This window comes from Suhomyces tanzawaensis, assembly GCF_001661415.1.
Source record: "Suhomyces tanzawaensis NRRL Y-17324 unplaced genomic scaffold CANTAscaffold_6, whole genome shotgun sequence".
Lineage (NCBI taxonomy): Eukaryota > Fungi > Ascomycota > Pichiomycetes > Serinales > Debaryomycetaceae > Suhomyces > Suhomyces tanzawaensis.
In genome coordinates, this window is record NW_017963641.1 from 608,119 (window position 1) to 624,727 (window position 16,609).

The following is a 16,609-nucleotide window of genomic DNA, read 5'->3' on the forward strand; positions in this document are numbered from 1 at the left end:
TAAAGAGAAGAGAGAGCTGCGAGGAGAGCAGTGAAGAAGATGGCTACAGTGGAGGCGTGAATGTGAGTTTACGAGCAGAATGGCTTAGCATCTTATATTTTGAACCCCAAACATAGCGACAATACTGGCATGAAGACAGAGGGAGAGGAGAGGAGAGGCAAAGAGACGAAGAGACGAAGAGACGAAGAGACGAAGAGAAGATAGAATGGGGAGAGGAGATGAAAAGGCGAAGAAATAAAGAGTGCCAGAGTGGAAGGGAAAGAAGAGACGAAGTAAAGAGGCGAACAGAGGAAACGAAAGATCATGAGATCAAGAGAATAGGAGAAGAGAGGAAGGGGAGAACTCCAGATAAAGAGAAGAAGTGAACAACTACTTTGCTGATAAGACACTCGTTCAACCAGTGCCAACCAACCAGACTTGTCCAGTCGTTCGAGGGAGTTCAAGGCCAGCTTCCTAAAGTGATCACTCACAGAATTAGAATACACACAGCAGTCAGCTCCTTGTCGAACCAGAACTGACAAGACGAGAGTATCCGAAGAAGAGAGGATGCATCATAGGGCTGTAAAGAGCCATATGGGCTGGCAAGAGCCAAGACTAATTTTGCCATTGTGGTAATGGTAAAGGGAATTAACCCTTCCTGCCACATCGAGAAGATGGCCAGAGTCAGGGTTAGTGTGGTAAGGTTCCCAGGAGTAGCCCTCTTAAGGCTCAGTCACCTGTTACTCCACCAATACAGCCTTTCCCCTCTCCTCCATGTGATTGCTGCATGGCCTGACCGTTGTAACTCGTCTAACTGCCAAATTGCTCCATCCTTGCCCCACCTGGAGCCGTCATATCCGATGATCCTACGCAGGACCGAATTGACCCCACAAGCTACAATTACATGCCAGATCACTGTCCTAGCCTTGCCCCTTGCGCTTGTCGCCTACACTTGCCCGAATGACGCGTCACTTCCTCCACATCAGATCACCCAGCCTCCACCAACGCGTTCAATGCCACCAGAAATCGAACACTGGCCCTAAAACCCTCTCACCCTGGCAGGACTGCGCCTGTCCTCGTCCACGCGTCGCTGCCAGCATTTCCCGCTCGCCGTCGTGATTCTCTTAACCTTTTCCATCTTGCCCCACCACTTGGCTTGTCCCGCGGCGTCGACGCACAAAAATCTTTCACTTCCACGTCAGCCACCACTTTCTTCTTCACCATGTTGAAAAACGTTGAATTCATCAAGACCCCCAAGGCAGGGCCTACTCCTCCGGCCACCGACAAGACGGGTGTGTTGACTTCTGCGTCTCCCTCCATCCACAATGCCCCATTGCCAGCAGATGGACCTGGTTCCAAGCACTTCAGCAACTTGGCCATGGCTGGTTTCACCGTGCTTATCCCATGGTTTGTCACCAGAAAGCTCGGAGGTGGGTTCAAGACCTGGTTGTTCTTCTTCTTGATCTTTGCCCTTCCCATCATGATGGCCTACTGGACCATCTTGTCGTCCTACTCTCCCCGTTTGAACGAAAAGGCTAAGTACCCAAACCGCCCCATTTCTTACTACTTGGAGTACCACACTGAAGAATTGAAGGCCAAGTACGAAACCTCTAACGGTGGCCAAGGAACCAAGATCCCAATTGAGACTTTCCAGGAGTTGTTCTTCGAAGGTAAGGTCAGCTTCAAGGGTGACTGCTTGGATGTCATGGAATACAAGCACGACTGGGCCAACTTCCGTTTCACTCTTTCTTTGTTCAGATACTTCTTGTTGGGAATGATTCCTGAAGTCATCATGCACTCTCAATCCCAAGACGAAGAGCAGGTCAGAGATCACTACGACAGAGGTGACGATTTCTACACCTGGTTCTTGGGTCCCCGTATGATCTACACTTCTGGTGTTATTAGTGATGTTACCAAGGAAGAATCCTTGGAAGAAATGCAAGACAACAAGTTAAAGATCGTTGCTGACAAGATTGACCTCCAAAAGGGTGAACACGTTTTGGACTTGGGTTGTGGCTGGGGTACCTGGGCCACCTACGCCTCTTCCCAATATGGTGCTCGTGTTACTGGTATCACTTTAGGTAAGAACCAAACCAAGTGGGGTACCCAATTGTTGAGAGACTACGGAGTTGAAGCCGACCAGTCCAAGATTGTCTGTGTTGATTACCGTGATGCTCCTAAGTCTGACAAGCCAAATGGATTGTACGACAAGATCACCTGTTTGGAAATGGCTGAGCACGTCGGTATCAGAAGATTCACCACTTTCTTGGATCAAGTTCACAACTCTTTGGAAGACGATGGTTTGTTCTTTTTGCAATACGCTGGTTTAAGAAAGAACTGGCAATACGAGGATTTGAACTGGGGTTTATTCATGAACAAGTACATTTTCCCAGGTGCCGATGCCTCCACCCCATTGAGTTTCGTTGCTTCCTGTTTGGAATCCGTTGGTTTTGAAATTGTTTCTGTTGACAACATTGGTGTCCACTACTCTGGTACTCTTTGGAGATGGTACAGAAACTGGATTGGTAACAAGGACAAGGTTGTCAACAAGTACGGTGTCAGATGGTACAGAATCTGGGAGTTCTTCTTGGCTTCCTCCACCATTGCCTCCAGAAACGGTACTGCCACCTGTTACCAGTTTGTGTTGAGAAAGAACATCAACTCATACCGTAGAGTCGAGTACATTCCTACTCAAAAGGGTTTGTTGGCTCCATTGAAGGAGGGTACTGCCTGGGCCAAGGCCTAAGCGGGCATGCATTTCGATCTTTTGACGATTGTCAATATGTCGTCTAAGTATCTAATGTATTTTCCTTTGTACGGAAGCTGGAAATCCACGCTAGATAGTGTGGTTCCGTTGATGGTAGTCTGGGACATACATCACTAGTAAATAGTAGAGGATACAAGCGAACCTCGTCGTCCTTCGTAGAAAACAGCAGGAGAATTATTTATTAATTGTTCACGTAATAAACCAATAAGATCGGAAAGAACCGAAAACCAGCTCAAGTTCCAGCCAGTGTTACAGAGTTTATGTCCAAAATACCTTTGGAGAATATTTCATTTCGACCGATTAGACTAGTCAATGGATCAAGAACTACAAACCTTTTCATTAAGAATCTCGATATTGCGTAGACAAGGCTATTGTCCGTTATTGTAAATTACCAACATTAAGTTGACTGCTTCTCTCTCTTATTCCCGCGCGGATTTATTTGAATGCCAACATGTATTCCATAGAAGCCTAATGTAAGCTGTATATGCCCGACACTAGTTTTTATGAAAGTTGAAGTATATATTGAATAGGATGAGTACTTTAAATAGGCCCTAGCTATGTAAGCACCATTGATCTGAAAATTTATCTTCCCATGCGGGGATATGCCTACCATTTTACCAGAAATAGATATCTTCCCGCTGATTCAAATCAAGGTATTTTCTATTTGGACTCATAGTAAATTTTAGGAATGAGTCCAGATCAATTTGTGCACTGTGTAAACCATTTATAGCAAAAACTTACTGACTGTAGGTTAATTACACTCCATAAAAACCTTCACTGGGCAATTATCTCACTCCATTTTACTTCGTAGTTCTGACTGATTTTAGTAGACTTACTAGCTAACAGTCCCAAACCCAGCAAGGAACTATTACAGTCTTCCATTCTACTTTTGTTAGCTAGGCCAGAACCTTTTCTGGCACAATTCCAATCTATTCCGTCTACTTCGTAGTTCCGACTGATAGATTTTATTGAATTTATTAGCTTTTGATATGTCCACAAGCATTCTGGGGTCAATTGTGCCAATCTAATTCTATCAGCGACTAGTCCAGGACCTTGTCTGGCTCAATTCTCCAATCTACCCATTTTGTTCGATTGAATACACGAATAGTTCATGTCTTTTCCCTGTGAAAATTCGGAGCGAGAACTCCGAACTAGCAGTCTATCCTACTAATCCCCCGACCTACACCCTTACCACAATACTTAGCTCCGCCCTACAGTAACTTCTGCGGTATGAAGGAGTCTCACTACGGGACGCCGTTCCGTGTGAGACCATTTTCATCTAGACTTATCCCTCCCGTGGTGTCATAACTCCGAGACTCCTCGGAAGCGGAGATTATGTGGGTTGCGGGTCCCGTGACGAAGGGTTCCGCTGCCCCGAGACCGATACCGACACTCACGTGCCGCGAGTGTCTGAACCCCTATTGACGGGCAACAACCACGGCCTCCAGACACCAATGGTCCCCTCCCAGACACTGCCACCACTCCCACCCCCCCTAGCCGTACCCATGCCACTCCCAGAACCTTCGCCAAAGCCCCCAGCCCTCCGTGGCCCTCCTCCAATTGGCTGCCCCCAGCCCGCCCTCCACCGCGTGGGGCCGAGGATCGCCCTCGGAGTCATCCGCAGGCCCGATAAGACGGAACCCCCTCCAATCACGCCGTCGGTGACTATCGGCCCCGATGACTCTTCACATGGGCCGTTGACTCGGACACCCGCTGGAACGGGAGCTAGAAATCCGGGGTAGTATAAAAGGCACCATTTCTCCCAATTGTTGCTGCCATCAACAAATATGTCTAGTCCATTTCCAAAAACCGCTGATAAGTTAAAGGGTGTCCAAATCTTGGCCCCCATCCCCGACAGAGCCAAGCACATCTTCAACCCCGATGCATTGGCTTTGGTTGCAACCTTACATCGTGCCTTCCAACCTCAAAGAAAGAAGTTGTTGGCCAACAGAAAGAAGCAGCAAGAATTGAGAGACCAGGGCGAGTTACCTGACTTCTTGCCAGAAACTGCCTACATCAGAGACGATCCTACCTGGACAGGTCCTCCATTGGCCAGAGGCTTGGAGGACAGAAGAGTGGAGATCACTGGTCCTACCGACCGTAAGATGGTTATCAACGCCTTGAACTCGGGTGTGGCCACCTACATGGCTGATTTCGAGGACTCGTTGACCCCAGCTTGGGCCAACCTCGTGGATGGTCAGGTCAACTTGTACGACGCTGTCAGAAGAAACTTGAGCTTCGAATCCAACGGCAAGAAGTACACCTTGGACCAAACCCCAGGCAGACACATCCCCACCTTGATTGTCAGACCAAGAGGCTGGCACTTGGACGAAAAGCACGTCTTGGTCGATGGTGAAGCCGTTTCTGGTGGTATCTTCGACTTTGCGCTCTACTTCTACAACAACGCCAGAGAAGCCATTGCCCAGGGCTTTGGTCCTTACTTCTACTTGCCCAAGATGGAGCACCACTTGGAGGCCAAGTTGTGGAACGACATCTTCAACCACTCGCAAGACTACATTGGACTTGCCAGAGGAACCATCAGAGGATCTGTCTTGATCGAAACCTTGCCAGCTGCCTTCCAGATGGACGAAATCATCTACCAGTTGAGACAACACATCGGAGGTTTGAACTGTGGTAGATGGGACTACATCTTCTCCTACATCAAGTCCTTGCGTAACCACCCCGAGTTCATCTTGCCAGACAGATCGCAGGTCACCATGCGTGCTCCATTCATGTCTTCATACGTCAAATTGTTGGTCCACACCACCCACAAGAGACAGGTGCATGCCTTGGGAGGTATGGCTGCCCAGATTCCTATCAAGGACGACCAGGAAAGAAACAGACTTGCCTTGGAAAACGTCGCCAAGGACAAGTTGAGAGAAGTGTCTCTCGGATGTGACTCCTGTTGGGTTGCCCACCCTGCTTTGGTTCCAGTCGTCTTGAAGGTTTTCAACGAGCACATGAAGGGACCAAACCAGATCAACGTTCCTCCAAAGACCGAATTCAAGGAAATCACCCAAAGAGACTTGTTGAGTCCTTTCATTCCCGATGCCAAGATCACCGAGGCTGGTATTAGAGCCAACATCATCATTGGTGTTTCTTACATCGAGGCCTGGTTGAGAAACATTGGTTGTGTTCCTATCAACTACTTGATGGAAGACGCTGCCACTGCCGAAGTCTCCAGAACCCAAATCTGGCAATGGGTCACTCACGGTGCCAAGACCGACAAGGGTGTCACCATCACCAAGCAATACGTCAAGAAGTTGTTGGAAGAAGAATACGCCAAGTTGGTTAAGGGTGCTAAGGCTGGCCACAAGTTCAAGCAAGCTTTGGACTACTTTGCCCCAGAAGCTGCTGCTGACAAGTACAGCGACTTCGTCACCACCTTGATCTACGACGACGTCACCACCATTGGCAGAGCCCAAGCTGCTGAGAAGTTGTAAGCTCTTTTGATAAGGGTATTTTATTTATTGTAATGTACGATATGAAAAAAAAATTGTAAGTTGCAAAGAAGCAATATGGAAGTGTAGTAGCCCATCAAACTACAACAATAATCATGGTGCAGAAGTATTTCAGAAGATTCATACGATTTGAAAAATTATTCATTAGAGAGCATTTTTCACTTCAAAAACCTCCTGATTTCTAAACACGGATTGAAGATCACGATAATAAGCCGTTCCGGGTGGGGATGTACGAAATGGCTGTGAAAACTCAATAGTGGGGTACCTCAAGTGGAGTTCTGCCTCGTTAACCAGAGTAACTGACGATCTGTCGTAGTTAGGAAACATCAACCCCTGAGTGATTCCTTGGGTCTGACTTTGACTCCGTGGCCATGAATCCAACATGACTATGACTTTGAATCAACCGAGGACCGAGCCATACCAGTTTTCCACACGTGATTTCCCCAAATGGATTTCTTTTAATATGTCTAATATTACCTTTACTACAGTGATTTTAGCTGTACCAAGACACAGTCTCCAACATTTAGCCCTTTTCAAGGCCGGAAAGAACATGCTCCCCGTATAGAAGTGTATTTTGCACCTTTCCAAACTCCACGACTGATGAATGGCCGCCTTACGTTGCCAAAAAAAACCTTGGGAAGTACAATGGAGCAAATTATCTTATCTTCAGAAGGGCAGAGATATAGAAATTTAGGATACTACTTCTGTATCTAAGTAACTATAGAATTTTTTTAATTTGCGCCTTGTCGTATGTATTCTCAATTTTCAAGCTTCTTTCCAGCGACTGCGCCAGTAATTTCCCCACTTTTCTAGTACAATTAAGCGTATTCCTTTTTGAACTTTCAACTCTTTCTCGTAACAGTTCTGGTACCTCTGATGAACCAAAAATTAATTCTTTGATAATAGGATTTTCGGATTATGTTACCACATATACTTCAAAGCTATGGCATTACTCTTCTTAGCATACTATCCGAGCTTCAATAAACCTCCATTTCAAATAGTTTGAGACTTGCAAACGTGTGGGCAAGTTAATCAGTGGCTAGCTAGGTCAAAATATGACTTTAGATCTGCGGCAGATGATCTTAAAAACTAGCTGCAAAATGCGTAAATTTCCTATCAAAGGTATTCGTTCTAAGAAGACTTATGTGGAGCGATGGGAGTGGGCTCCGAATAGGAATGTAGATTTTACTAGATAAAAGCATCTGCTGGTTAGTTTGTTTAGCACAAAGTTGGTGTTTTTGTTAGTGTTCTAACAAGCCACTGTCGGAGAGAGGGAACGAGCATCGTATCTGCAAGTTACCAGCTTCCTTAATAGGTGATCGATCCATTTCTTGACTACGTATCTGTTGCGTCAGCAGTTACTACCGATATCTGCTAAAATCCCTGAATCGCTCCGGAAAAATGGTAACAAAATTCCAACTACCAGTTAGTAACTCAATGGATTACATAGCATTTTTCCATTTGTTTCAAATTTGTATAATTCATTAGAATCTATTAGTTAACTATTATTTCTATCCTCAATTATGCGATTCTGGTCAACAACTTTCCGTTTGGCTTCTTAGAACCGAAAATCAAATCCAAGATCTCTGGGACCTTGGTCAATGGCTGTTCCGGAGATCTTCCACATAGTAGGAGCCCTCGTTCTTGATCTTACCAGTGGACAAACCTTCAATCAAGAACCCGAAAGCTTCTGGGAAGTGTTCAGCATAGTTGGTAACAATGAAACCTTCAACAGTCAAGTAGTTGAAGATAAGATTGGTCCAGTTGGTAAGCTTGTTCTTGTCGTCGTCGTTGTAACCGATGATGGAGCCACATGCGGCAATACGTCCGAACTTCTTGACTCTGGTAAACATGTGACTCAACATTTCACCACCAACGTTGTCGAAGTAGAGATCAATGTAGTCTGGTCCAATGGCCTTGTCAAGTTGTTCCTTGTAGTCAGCATCGTGGTAGTTGATACAGATGTCGGCACCGAGGCTTTCGACCCATCTACACTTGTCTTCAGTGCCAGCAAGACCAATGACCTTAGCAGATTTCAACATGTGCTTGGCGATTTGGACAGCAACGGAACCGGTGGCACCAGCAGCGGCAGAAATGACGATGGTTTGTCCTTCCTTCATTTTAAGGACGTGGGTCAAACCGAAATAAGCAGTAAGACCAGTGTGGCCCAAGTTAGAAAGTTGGGTTGGGATGTCGAAGGTCTTGTCATCGATCTTCATCCAGACGAAGGCTTCGTTGATGACTTGGTAGTCACTCCACGAGAAAGTTCCGTAAACAAGGTCACCAGGAGCGTATTTGTCGGACTTACTGAGAATGATTTCACTGATACCGAAGGCTCTCATTGGTTCACCTTCGAGAACTGGATCCATGTAGCATCTGCTTGGGACCGAGTCCTTTTGGATATAAACTCTTTGGGTTGGATCGTTGGAGAAGTACAAATGCTTGACAAAGACATCACCATCCTTCAACTCCGACTCCCCCGCGAATGGACGAGAGGTCAATTCAAAGTTTGAGTCTTCGAGGCCAACTTGTACTGGACTTCGTGGGATGGAGCAGTCTTTAATTTGATATAGTTGAGGGTGGTAGGAAGAGACATGTCAATTGATGGGTTGTAAAGAAAATATCGATTTCACGCCAGCAGAAGCGACTTTATATAGTCCCGCGCCATGACCCGAGCAGATCTGCTACCCAAAATCCGCCCTATATTTCCTCTTAGCTCAACTAAAGTTGACGGCGATGGCCTCAAATCTCAGGCCCAAAAAATAAACCTTCTTATCGTATCTGTCAGATCGAGTTTATGCACGCGGGGTAGTACTGTGCGAGTGAGATGACTTGAAGTGCCATTGGCGGGTGACAGTTTTGACACCTCACGAAGGTAGTTCAGCCTCTAAAATTGTAGAATAGCCACTAATTCTGCTTCTAGAACCTACAATCTACCCAGTAGTATGACAGTAATACTACGATTACTAAACAAGATTTACGGGGTACTGCACGTTTAGCGAATCCTTTATAGGCCCGCCGATCCCCAACACACATGCCCACCACGGATCGTGGAGAATTGCCTGTGCCAGATACCTACTTGGCGTCAACGGCTATACTTGCCGATTTTTCAATTTTAGACGTAACACTACAAACTGGCCAGTGCTTGTCTATGGGTGGAGGTTGACTCGGGCCTTCGATGTCTATTCCTTGACGGGCGGTAGGTTTCGCTGCCTGGCCAAACTCCTGGTGCAATACTAACCAACGTACCTACACTGAAAACATACTAAGTCAGCAAACGCCGAAAATTCAAAGACACCGTATTACCGCTAAATCCGCTTATTGTGGTGATCAAACTACATCTAGAGTGTAACACACTTTCGCCCACCAATTCCCGATCGGGGTTCGGTGTTCCATGAATAATCCCATGTGAGAACTTCAGTGGAACGCAAATCCCCACCAATAATGTGCAGATCTTTCAATGATCGCAAAATGAAAAATAGATCATCTCTGAGTACGGTATCAGAGCAGGCACCACAGACAATGTCTCTGAGGGGGAGGCGCAGGACTTGCGTTGGCGAATCTGTTAGTGAACTGAAATCTGTAACATTAAATAGATAATTACTTCCGTCTCTAAGTGTCCCATTCACTAGTATTTGTTGAGCTATCGCTTAATCTCCGCTAGATGCCACGCCTGTAACAAATAGTGGTGAATCACCTTTTCAAGGCTCATTTCTGGTTGGAAGATTCGAAATTATGCATGGCGAATTTGCAGGAATCCATGGGAAGTAATTCTGCATATATGTGCCCTGAGCAAGACCGTAATCTCAGATTCGGATCACTGGCACATAACCGATGGATACTTTTAGTGGAATCAGGTAGACAACATGATGGGGTAGTCTTCCGTTTCGAAGGAATAATGCTGATCACATCAAGTCTCCCTTCTTTAAGGCCACTACTCATACTACGTCGCATTACAGAGATGGAGCCCCCTGCCCCATTGGCAATGGTTCTCAAAATACATTTGTATTTGGCGGCTGGTAATACCCTCGATTATCCCGTTTTCCGGTTAAATTTGCATCTTGATCAGCCTTGCCTTTCCCTTTTGGGTGTTTCTTAGATCTGCCATCGCTTAATTCCAATGCAGCCAGTTGTTTCCATCCTACATTAGTAAAAACCTGAAGTCTTGACTGCTGCATTGTACCTCTAATCTGCTCGTTTGTATGGATGTTTTAGTAAATCAATTTGTAATCATAAGCACCCATCGCGATATGCAATCTGTATATATATATATACAGATCTCACAAGTAAATTAAACTGCCCCATAGTACGTACCTATAATCCACAATGCATTACAGGTTTATAAGAGATAGTTTCTTTGGACGTACGGTCTACCACTTGTCGGGTAAAAAGCTCTTCATACACAAGGAAGAAGCTGCGGACTACATAGTTCCTGAGAGATACCTTCTGGACTACAAGGAACCCACGAAGGAAGTCACTGAGGTTGCTGAACTGACACCAGCAACACCCGACGAAAAGGAACAGATACTAGATGGCTCCTCATCCACATCTACTGATACTGTTGAAAAGGACACCAATGTCTACGTCGGCTGGGACGGCGAAGATGATCCGGAAAATCCCAAAAACTGGCCATTCTATCAAAAGGCCTTCTTCATGTTCCAGATTGCATTCTTAACGGTATCTGTTTACATTGGTTCCGCGGTCTATACCCCTGGTATTAATGAAATTATGGAAGAATTTAGTATCAATCATACATTGGCTGCATTGCCATTGACAATGTTCGTCGTTGGATATGGTATCGGACCTATGATCTTCTCTCCCTTGACTGAGAACGCTGCTATCGGTAGAACTTCTATTTACATCATCACATTGTTCATCTTCTTCATCATACAAATTCCAACCGCCTTATCCAAGAACCTTGCCTCCTTGACTATTTTGAGATTCATAGGTGGTTTCTTTGCATCTCCTGCTTTAGCTACTGGTGGCGCCTCTGTCGTTGATGTTGTGTCTATGCCCTACGCCCCAATTGCAATTGCGACTTGGTCCATGGCTGGTGTCTGTGGCCCTTCTATTGGTCCATTAGTTGGATCTGTCTTGTCCGTAAAGGGTGGATGGAGATGGACTTTTTGGTTCATGGCTATAATCAGTGGTTCATCTTTCATTTCCCTTCTCTTTTTCTTGCCTGAATCCTACGAGAAGACTTTGCTCTTAAGAAAAGCCAAGAGATTGAGAGCTAAAACCGGTAACATGAACATCACCACTGAAGAGGAGGTTGCTAACTCCAAATTGACAACTAGTAGTATCCTTGTGGAGACCTTTTGGAGACCGATTGAAATTTCCATTGTTGAACCAGTTGTTCTCATGATCAACGTTTACATTGCATTGGTCTACTCCATTATGTATCTTTGGTTTGAAGCATACCCAATAGCCTACGTTGATGTCTACCATTTTACCACAGTTCAGATGGGTGTATCTTATATTTCTATTGTCTGCGGTATTGGCGCTGGTTGTATCGGCTACTTGACGTGGGTTAACAAGGCCTTCACTTCGAAGTTGATGGCTGGTGAGATGGTGGTTCCAGAAGTGTTTATTCCTGCTGCTATTTTAGGTGGTATTCTAATGCCAGTCGGTACATTTATTTTTGGATGGACTGTTACAGAAGATGTGCACTTTATTGTGTCTTTAATCGGAGCTGCTCTTTACTCAGCAGGAGCTTTTCTCATTTTCCAGACCTTGTTCAACTACTTGGGTATGTCTTTCTACAGATACGTTGCTTCAGTATTTGCCGGTAATGCGTTGTTCAGATCCGTTACAGCTGGTGTCTTCCCATTATTCGGAAATGCATTGTACAATAACTTGGCCACCAAGAAATTCAGAACCGGCTGGGGAACATCCATTTTGGGATTTCTTACCCTTGGTATGTTGAGCATTCCAATATTGTTCTACCTTAATGGTCCTAAGTTGAGAGCTAGATCCAAGTACGCCAACTAAAACTTTAATTCATAATATCTGCCAAAGCGGAGTGCTATATTAACATACAAACTTAATAATTTAATATGATATCATAAAACTATACTACTGGTGTAATGTAGTCTTTTCTACAAGTTAGCTGCTCGGTACAGTTAAGAAGGGGCTTTTCTCTAGTCAGTTTTGATGATACACTTGAGTCGGAATTAATCCAGGTTACATGCGTTTTGCAAGTTGTTCCGGGGCTCCTAATGCTTTCTCTTTTTGGTTCTCAATGTGCAGAAGATGCTATACGCAAATCTATACCACTTGCCCAAACGCAAATCTTCGATCAGCGTCGAAGGCAAGCAGTTTTACACCTTCTTGCGTCGGGGCTATTCTGAGAACTTTTGAATAAAACATGTCACACATTGGTAGTATGATCTCAATGTGAATAAGACACAAGTCACAAACATGTCACCCATTCTCTGACTGCGAAGAAGACACTTGAGAGCTGGAATCAAGTTTGAAGTCAGTTACCAAAACTCAAATAGAATTTGAAGAACCAAACTATCCATTCGCTAGAATGTTTTCGGAAATGAGGTCTAGTATAGCTTCTTACTTATCCCCGGTTTCCTCAAATTCATTTCACTTTACTTGCCTTAAATCCATCTCTCCGCCATGCCCTGATATGAAGCCGGAATGTATACGATGACGTGCGTTGCTGCCGAAGGCGACCTCCTACATGATTAGCTATCTATCTATCAAATGCAAGAATGAAGTATCAATTATTATTTTAGGTGCACGAATCATTTGCGTGATCCCTCGTAGATTCGGCTACCAAACCGCAAGAGTTAGACTAATCAGGAGTAATCACTTTGATGTACATTTTGCTTGCAGGTGAAGATCTAGGTCATATGCAACCCTTCTTCTCAAATTTAAAAAAGAATTCAATTTGGAAAGTTGGACCACTAAATTAATTTACTTTGTGATTCAACACCGTAAGTGCATTAGCCAGGTTCCCGTATATGCTTATCTGAGATAATTATGTTCTGACGCACGAACAATATTGACGGGTATTCCACTGGTACACTATGAGCGGTCCTAGACTATTCAGGAGTCAAAGTTAGACGATAGGTGACTTCACTGCAAGCTACAATGTAACATTAGCCTTTAAGTTAATTCATATCTGATAGTTACATGACAGGCGTCCAAAATAAGGGGAACACCACTCCTTCAATTGTCACTGTACTCCGTCCATCACAATCAGTCTAAAATATTTCTATTACTAAGAATTCCATGATCACATCGTAGTTTCTAACTCATCGGTGTTTAGCTAATGTATCTTTTCAAGCCGCAGTGTCGCTTGGCGTCTGCGTAATAAACATTACAATCTACGACCTTGAGTGCAGATCACAGTGCTATTTATGGAATGCTGTCAAAGTTTCTGTGAAGTCCGACTACACAATTTTAGATTTTGATGGCATGTGAACACGTAGAAGAGGAACTAGTTTCAGGTCAAATGCGGCCCTTGTAGAGTTGATACAGGCATTACGGCTAAATTCAGGGCACGAAGTAAACTCGTGCCTCACCAGCCCGATCCTTTTTCTTTCACAAAACCATGGTAAATCCCGGTCTTGTGGGGAATCATCAATGGTTTGAGGCCACACCACTCCGATGGGCGTATATAAGAAGAGTTGTCTTCGGCATGGTGGTCAAGACAATATTCATTCATCTTTTCCTTTTACTAATTGAAATCAACAGAAAATGGGTTTGCAAGACGTACTCTTTCCCATGGAAGTGACCGATGAGCAGCTCCACACGGTCGTTTTACTCATGGATGCTGCCATTCATGAGGTTAGTGCCGAGACAGTTGCTCCATACCTCGACAAGAACTTTCCGAGAGAGAAATTGGATAAATATCTCGAAGAATACTCAAGACCTTCCAAGTTGAAGGGTTTCAAGGAATTATTGAGAGAGGCCATCTCCTCAAACACCACCCCCACCCAAACCCAGAGAGACTTCAGATTTTTGGGGGCTTCATTAATGTCGAAATTGGCTGCTCCAATATTCACCAACTCTTTGAAAACTGTCCCGGAAATGACTTTGGAGGAGAGAGAAGATTTGTTGAAATCATGGAGAGACTCGTATCTTCCCATCAAGAGAAAATTGTTCGCTATCATCGTTACTTTGGGAATTGTTGGGTTCGTAAGACTTGCCACCGATTTGCATAATGCTGCCTGTGGCTATCCTGGAAGAGACACCAGAGAAAAGATGTACGAAGGCCATGAAAAGTCTGATTTCAGATACGAAATGATGAGTAAGCCTGAAGTGGAAGGTGAGGTATTATCGCTTCCAGATCTTGATGTTTTAATCGTTGGATCAGGTGCCGGATCTGGTGTGGTTGCACAAACCCTTTCCGAACAGGGTTACAAATGTCTTGTTTTGGAGAAGGGAAAATACTATCACCAATCTGAGTATTCCTTCAATGAATTGGAAGGAACAGCCTTGTACGAGAATAATGGTGCAGTTATTACAGCAGATGCGCTGTTAATTATTTTGGCAGGTTCTAACTTCGGTGGAGGAACCACTATTAATTGGTCTGCCTGCTTGAAGACCCCATTCAAGGTTCGTAAAGAGTGGTACGACGATTTTGGTCTAGAATGGGCCGCTACTGAAGATTACGACCAATGCATGCAATACGTGTGGGATAAGATGGGTGCTGCTACCAAGCACATTAACCACTCCCAATCCAATAAAGTCATTATGGAAGCAGGAAGCAAATTGGGGTATGCAGTTCGTGAAATCTACCAAAATACTGGTGGACACAAAGCTCACGACTGTGGTATGTGTCACTTGGGTTGTAAGCATGATATAAAGCAAGGTTCCCATGCTTTCTGGTTGCGTGATGCGCTGAAGAATGGATGTCAGTTCATGGACCAAGTTAGGGTGCTCAGAATTGTTCATAAGAACGGAAAGGCCACCGCAGCCATTTGTCAGAATACCCAGACCGGAATTAAGTTCACCATCACTGGACCTAAGAAATTTATTGTCAGTTCTGGTTCGTTGAATACTCCAGTTCTATTGCAAAATTCCGGCTTTAAAAACAAGCACATCGGTCAAAATTTGAAGTTGCACCCTGTCACAGTTGTTTTTGGCGACTTTGGAAAAGAAACTAAGTCAGAACCACACTATCGTGCAATTATGACCAGTGTTTGCACGGAGAAGGATGATATCGATGGCAAAGCACATGGTGCAAAAATTGAAACTATTGTCCATACCCCTACCATGCATCATGTATTCTTCCCTTGGGATGGCAGTGACAGGTCAAGAGTACACCTGTTGCGTTTTAACAGTATGTCTTCAATGTTGATCATGCATAGAGATACCACGAGCGGCAGTGTTCGTGCTGATCCTGACAGGCCTGAAGCCCTTATTGTTGACTACACTGCGAACAAATTTGATAGAGGTGCTATGCTAGAATCTGCTTTAATTGCTGCGGATATGTTGTACATTCAGGGAGCCGAAGAAATTGTTGCACCCCAGTCCCACACATTAACTTTCAAATCTCAAAAGCCAAAGGAGGAAAGAAGAGTTGATGATGAGGATTTCGTTGAATTTAGAAAAAGGATGGCTAACTGGCCTATCGAAATTTACGGAACCCGGATGGGATCTGCTCATCAAATGAGTACATGCAGAATGTCTGGTAAGGGTCCAGCCTATGGTGCTTGTGATACAAGAGGTAAACTTTTCGAGGCTGACAACATCTATGTTGCCGATGCTAGTACAATGCCAACCGCTAGTGGTTCAAACCCAATGATTACAACCATGACAATTGCAAGGCATATCGGATTGTGCATTGCTGAGGATTTAAAGTCTGGACTTTAAGATTCACCGCCTTTGGAGTGGTAATGAGTATATAAAAATGGAACGACCTATTCTACTTCACTAATTCAGCTAAAAGAGTCCGATATTTACTATTCATTACACAGATGACAACCCAATTAGTTTTGGATAATTAACGTAGTTTCGCGATGTGACATTTGTGAATATTCTCGATATTACTTGAAATCATAAGCGATAAGCAACAACGAGAGTTCTGAAGAACCAAAAAACTACTTTTTGGCAAAATCTTCGAATACTCTACTTTTGCAAAGGTCTTTGCTCTTAAAATAGAATTTTCTTTCTTAGTTCCCAGGAGGCTTTTTTCTCTTCTATAAGTAGCGATTTAAAATGCTAATTCTGAAAGTTTTACACGATACTTCAAGCAGCTCATGAGATACATCTGATGATTTAATGCATAAACGGTTGCCTTTTGATATGCAATAACGATGCAGGACCAACAATTGCAAAAACTGAGAATCAATATGAAGTCACTGTCCAGCATTTACCTCCAAAGCAATATTGATTCACTATAGGGCTACTTGCCCATTCAAAAGTAGGTACTCTTTCGTGA

General features: G+C 44.3%; 7 protein-coding genes across 7 annotated transcripts; 5 read left to right on the forward strand and 2 right to left on the reverse strand.

The window, feature by feature from the left end:
- Positions 1-1,201: 1,201 nt before the first annotated feature.
- Positions 1,202-2,725, forward strand: MTS1 (Mts1p; the record flags this gene model as incomplete). The annotated part of the gene is made up of 1 exon (XM_020210364.1): positions 1,202-2,725. The coding sequence occupies one exon, from the start codon at positions 1,202-1,204 to the stop codon at positions 2,723-2,725; it is 1,524 nt and encodes a 507-aa protein (XP_020063072.1).
- A 1,808-nt stretch (positions 2,726-4,533) lies between these two features.
- On the forward strand, positions 4,534-6,189 carry MLS1 (malate synthase; the record flags this gene model as incomplete). Its single annotated transcript, XM_020210293.1, has 1 exon — positions 4,534-6,189. The coding sequence occupies one exon, from the start codon at positions 4,534-4,536 to the stop codon at positions 6,187-6,189; it is 1,656 nt and encodes a 551-aa protein (XP_020063073.1).
- A 144-nt stretch (positions 6,190-6,333) lies between these two features.
- Positions 6,334-7,094, forward strand: CANTADRAFT_26932 (uncharacterized protein). The gene has a single exon (XM_020207934.1). It carries the CDS (start codon positions 6,590-6,592, stop codon positions 6,770-6,772), a length of 183 nt encoding a protein of 60 aa, XP_020063074.1. The 5' UTR covers positions 6,334-6,589; the 3' UTR covers positions 6,773-7,094.
- Positions 7,095-7,419: 325 nt separating this feature from the next.
- CANTADRAFT_96616 (MDR family NADP-dependent oxidoreductase) lies at positions 7,420-8,803 on the reverse strand (the record flags this gene model as incomplete). Its single annotated transcript, XM_020211997.1, has 3 exons — positions 7,420-7,812; positions 7,833-8,681; positions 8,747-8,803. 3 exons carry the CDS (start codon positions 8,801-8,803, stop codon positions 7,729-7,731), a joined length of 990 nt encoding a protein of 329 aa, XP_020063075.1. The 3' UTR covers positions 7,420-7,728.
- A 1,103-nt stretch (positions 8,804-9,906) lies between these two features.
- CANTADRAFT_96617 (uncharacterized protein) lies at positions 9,907-10,444 on the reverse strand. Its single transcript, XM_020211998.1, has one exon. The coding sequence runs from the start codon at positions 10,159-10,161 to the stop codon at positions 9,916-9,918; it is 246 nt and encodes an 81-aa protein (XP_020063076.1). The 5' UTR covers positions 10,162-10,444; the 3' UTR covers positions 9,907-9,915.
- Positions 10,445-10,501: 57 nt separating this feature from the next.
- On the forward strand, positions 10,502-12,260 carry CANTADRAFT_26935 (MFS transporter). Its single transcript, XM_020207935.1, has one exon. It carries the CDS (start codon positions 10,534-10,536, stop codon positions 12,196-12,198), a length of 1,665 nt encoding a protein of 554 aa, XP_020063077.1. The 5' UTR covers positions 10,502-10,533; the 3' UTR covers positions 12,199-12,260.
- Positions 12,261-13,757: 1,497 nt separating this feature from the next.
- CANTADRAFT_26936 (GMC family oxidoreductase) lies at positions 13,758-16,167 on the forward strand. Its single transcript, XM_020207936.1, has one exon. It carries the CDS (start codon positions 13,921-13,923, stop codon positions 16,039-16,041), a length of 2,121 nt encoding a protein of 706 aa, XP_020063078.1. The 5' UTR covers positions 13,758-13,920; the 3' UTR covers positions 16,042-16,167.
- The last annotated feature ends 442 nt before the right edge of the window (positions 16,168-16,609 follow it).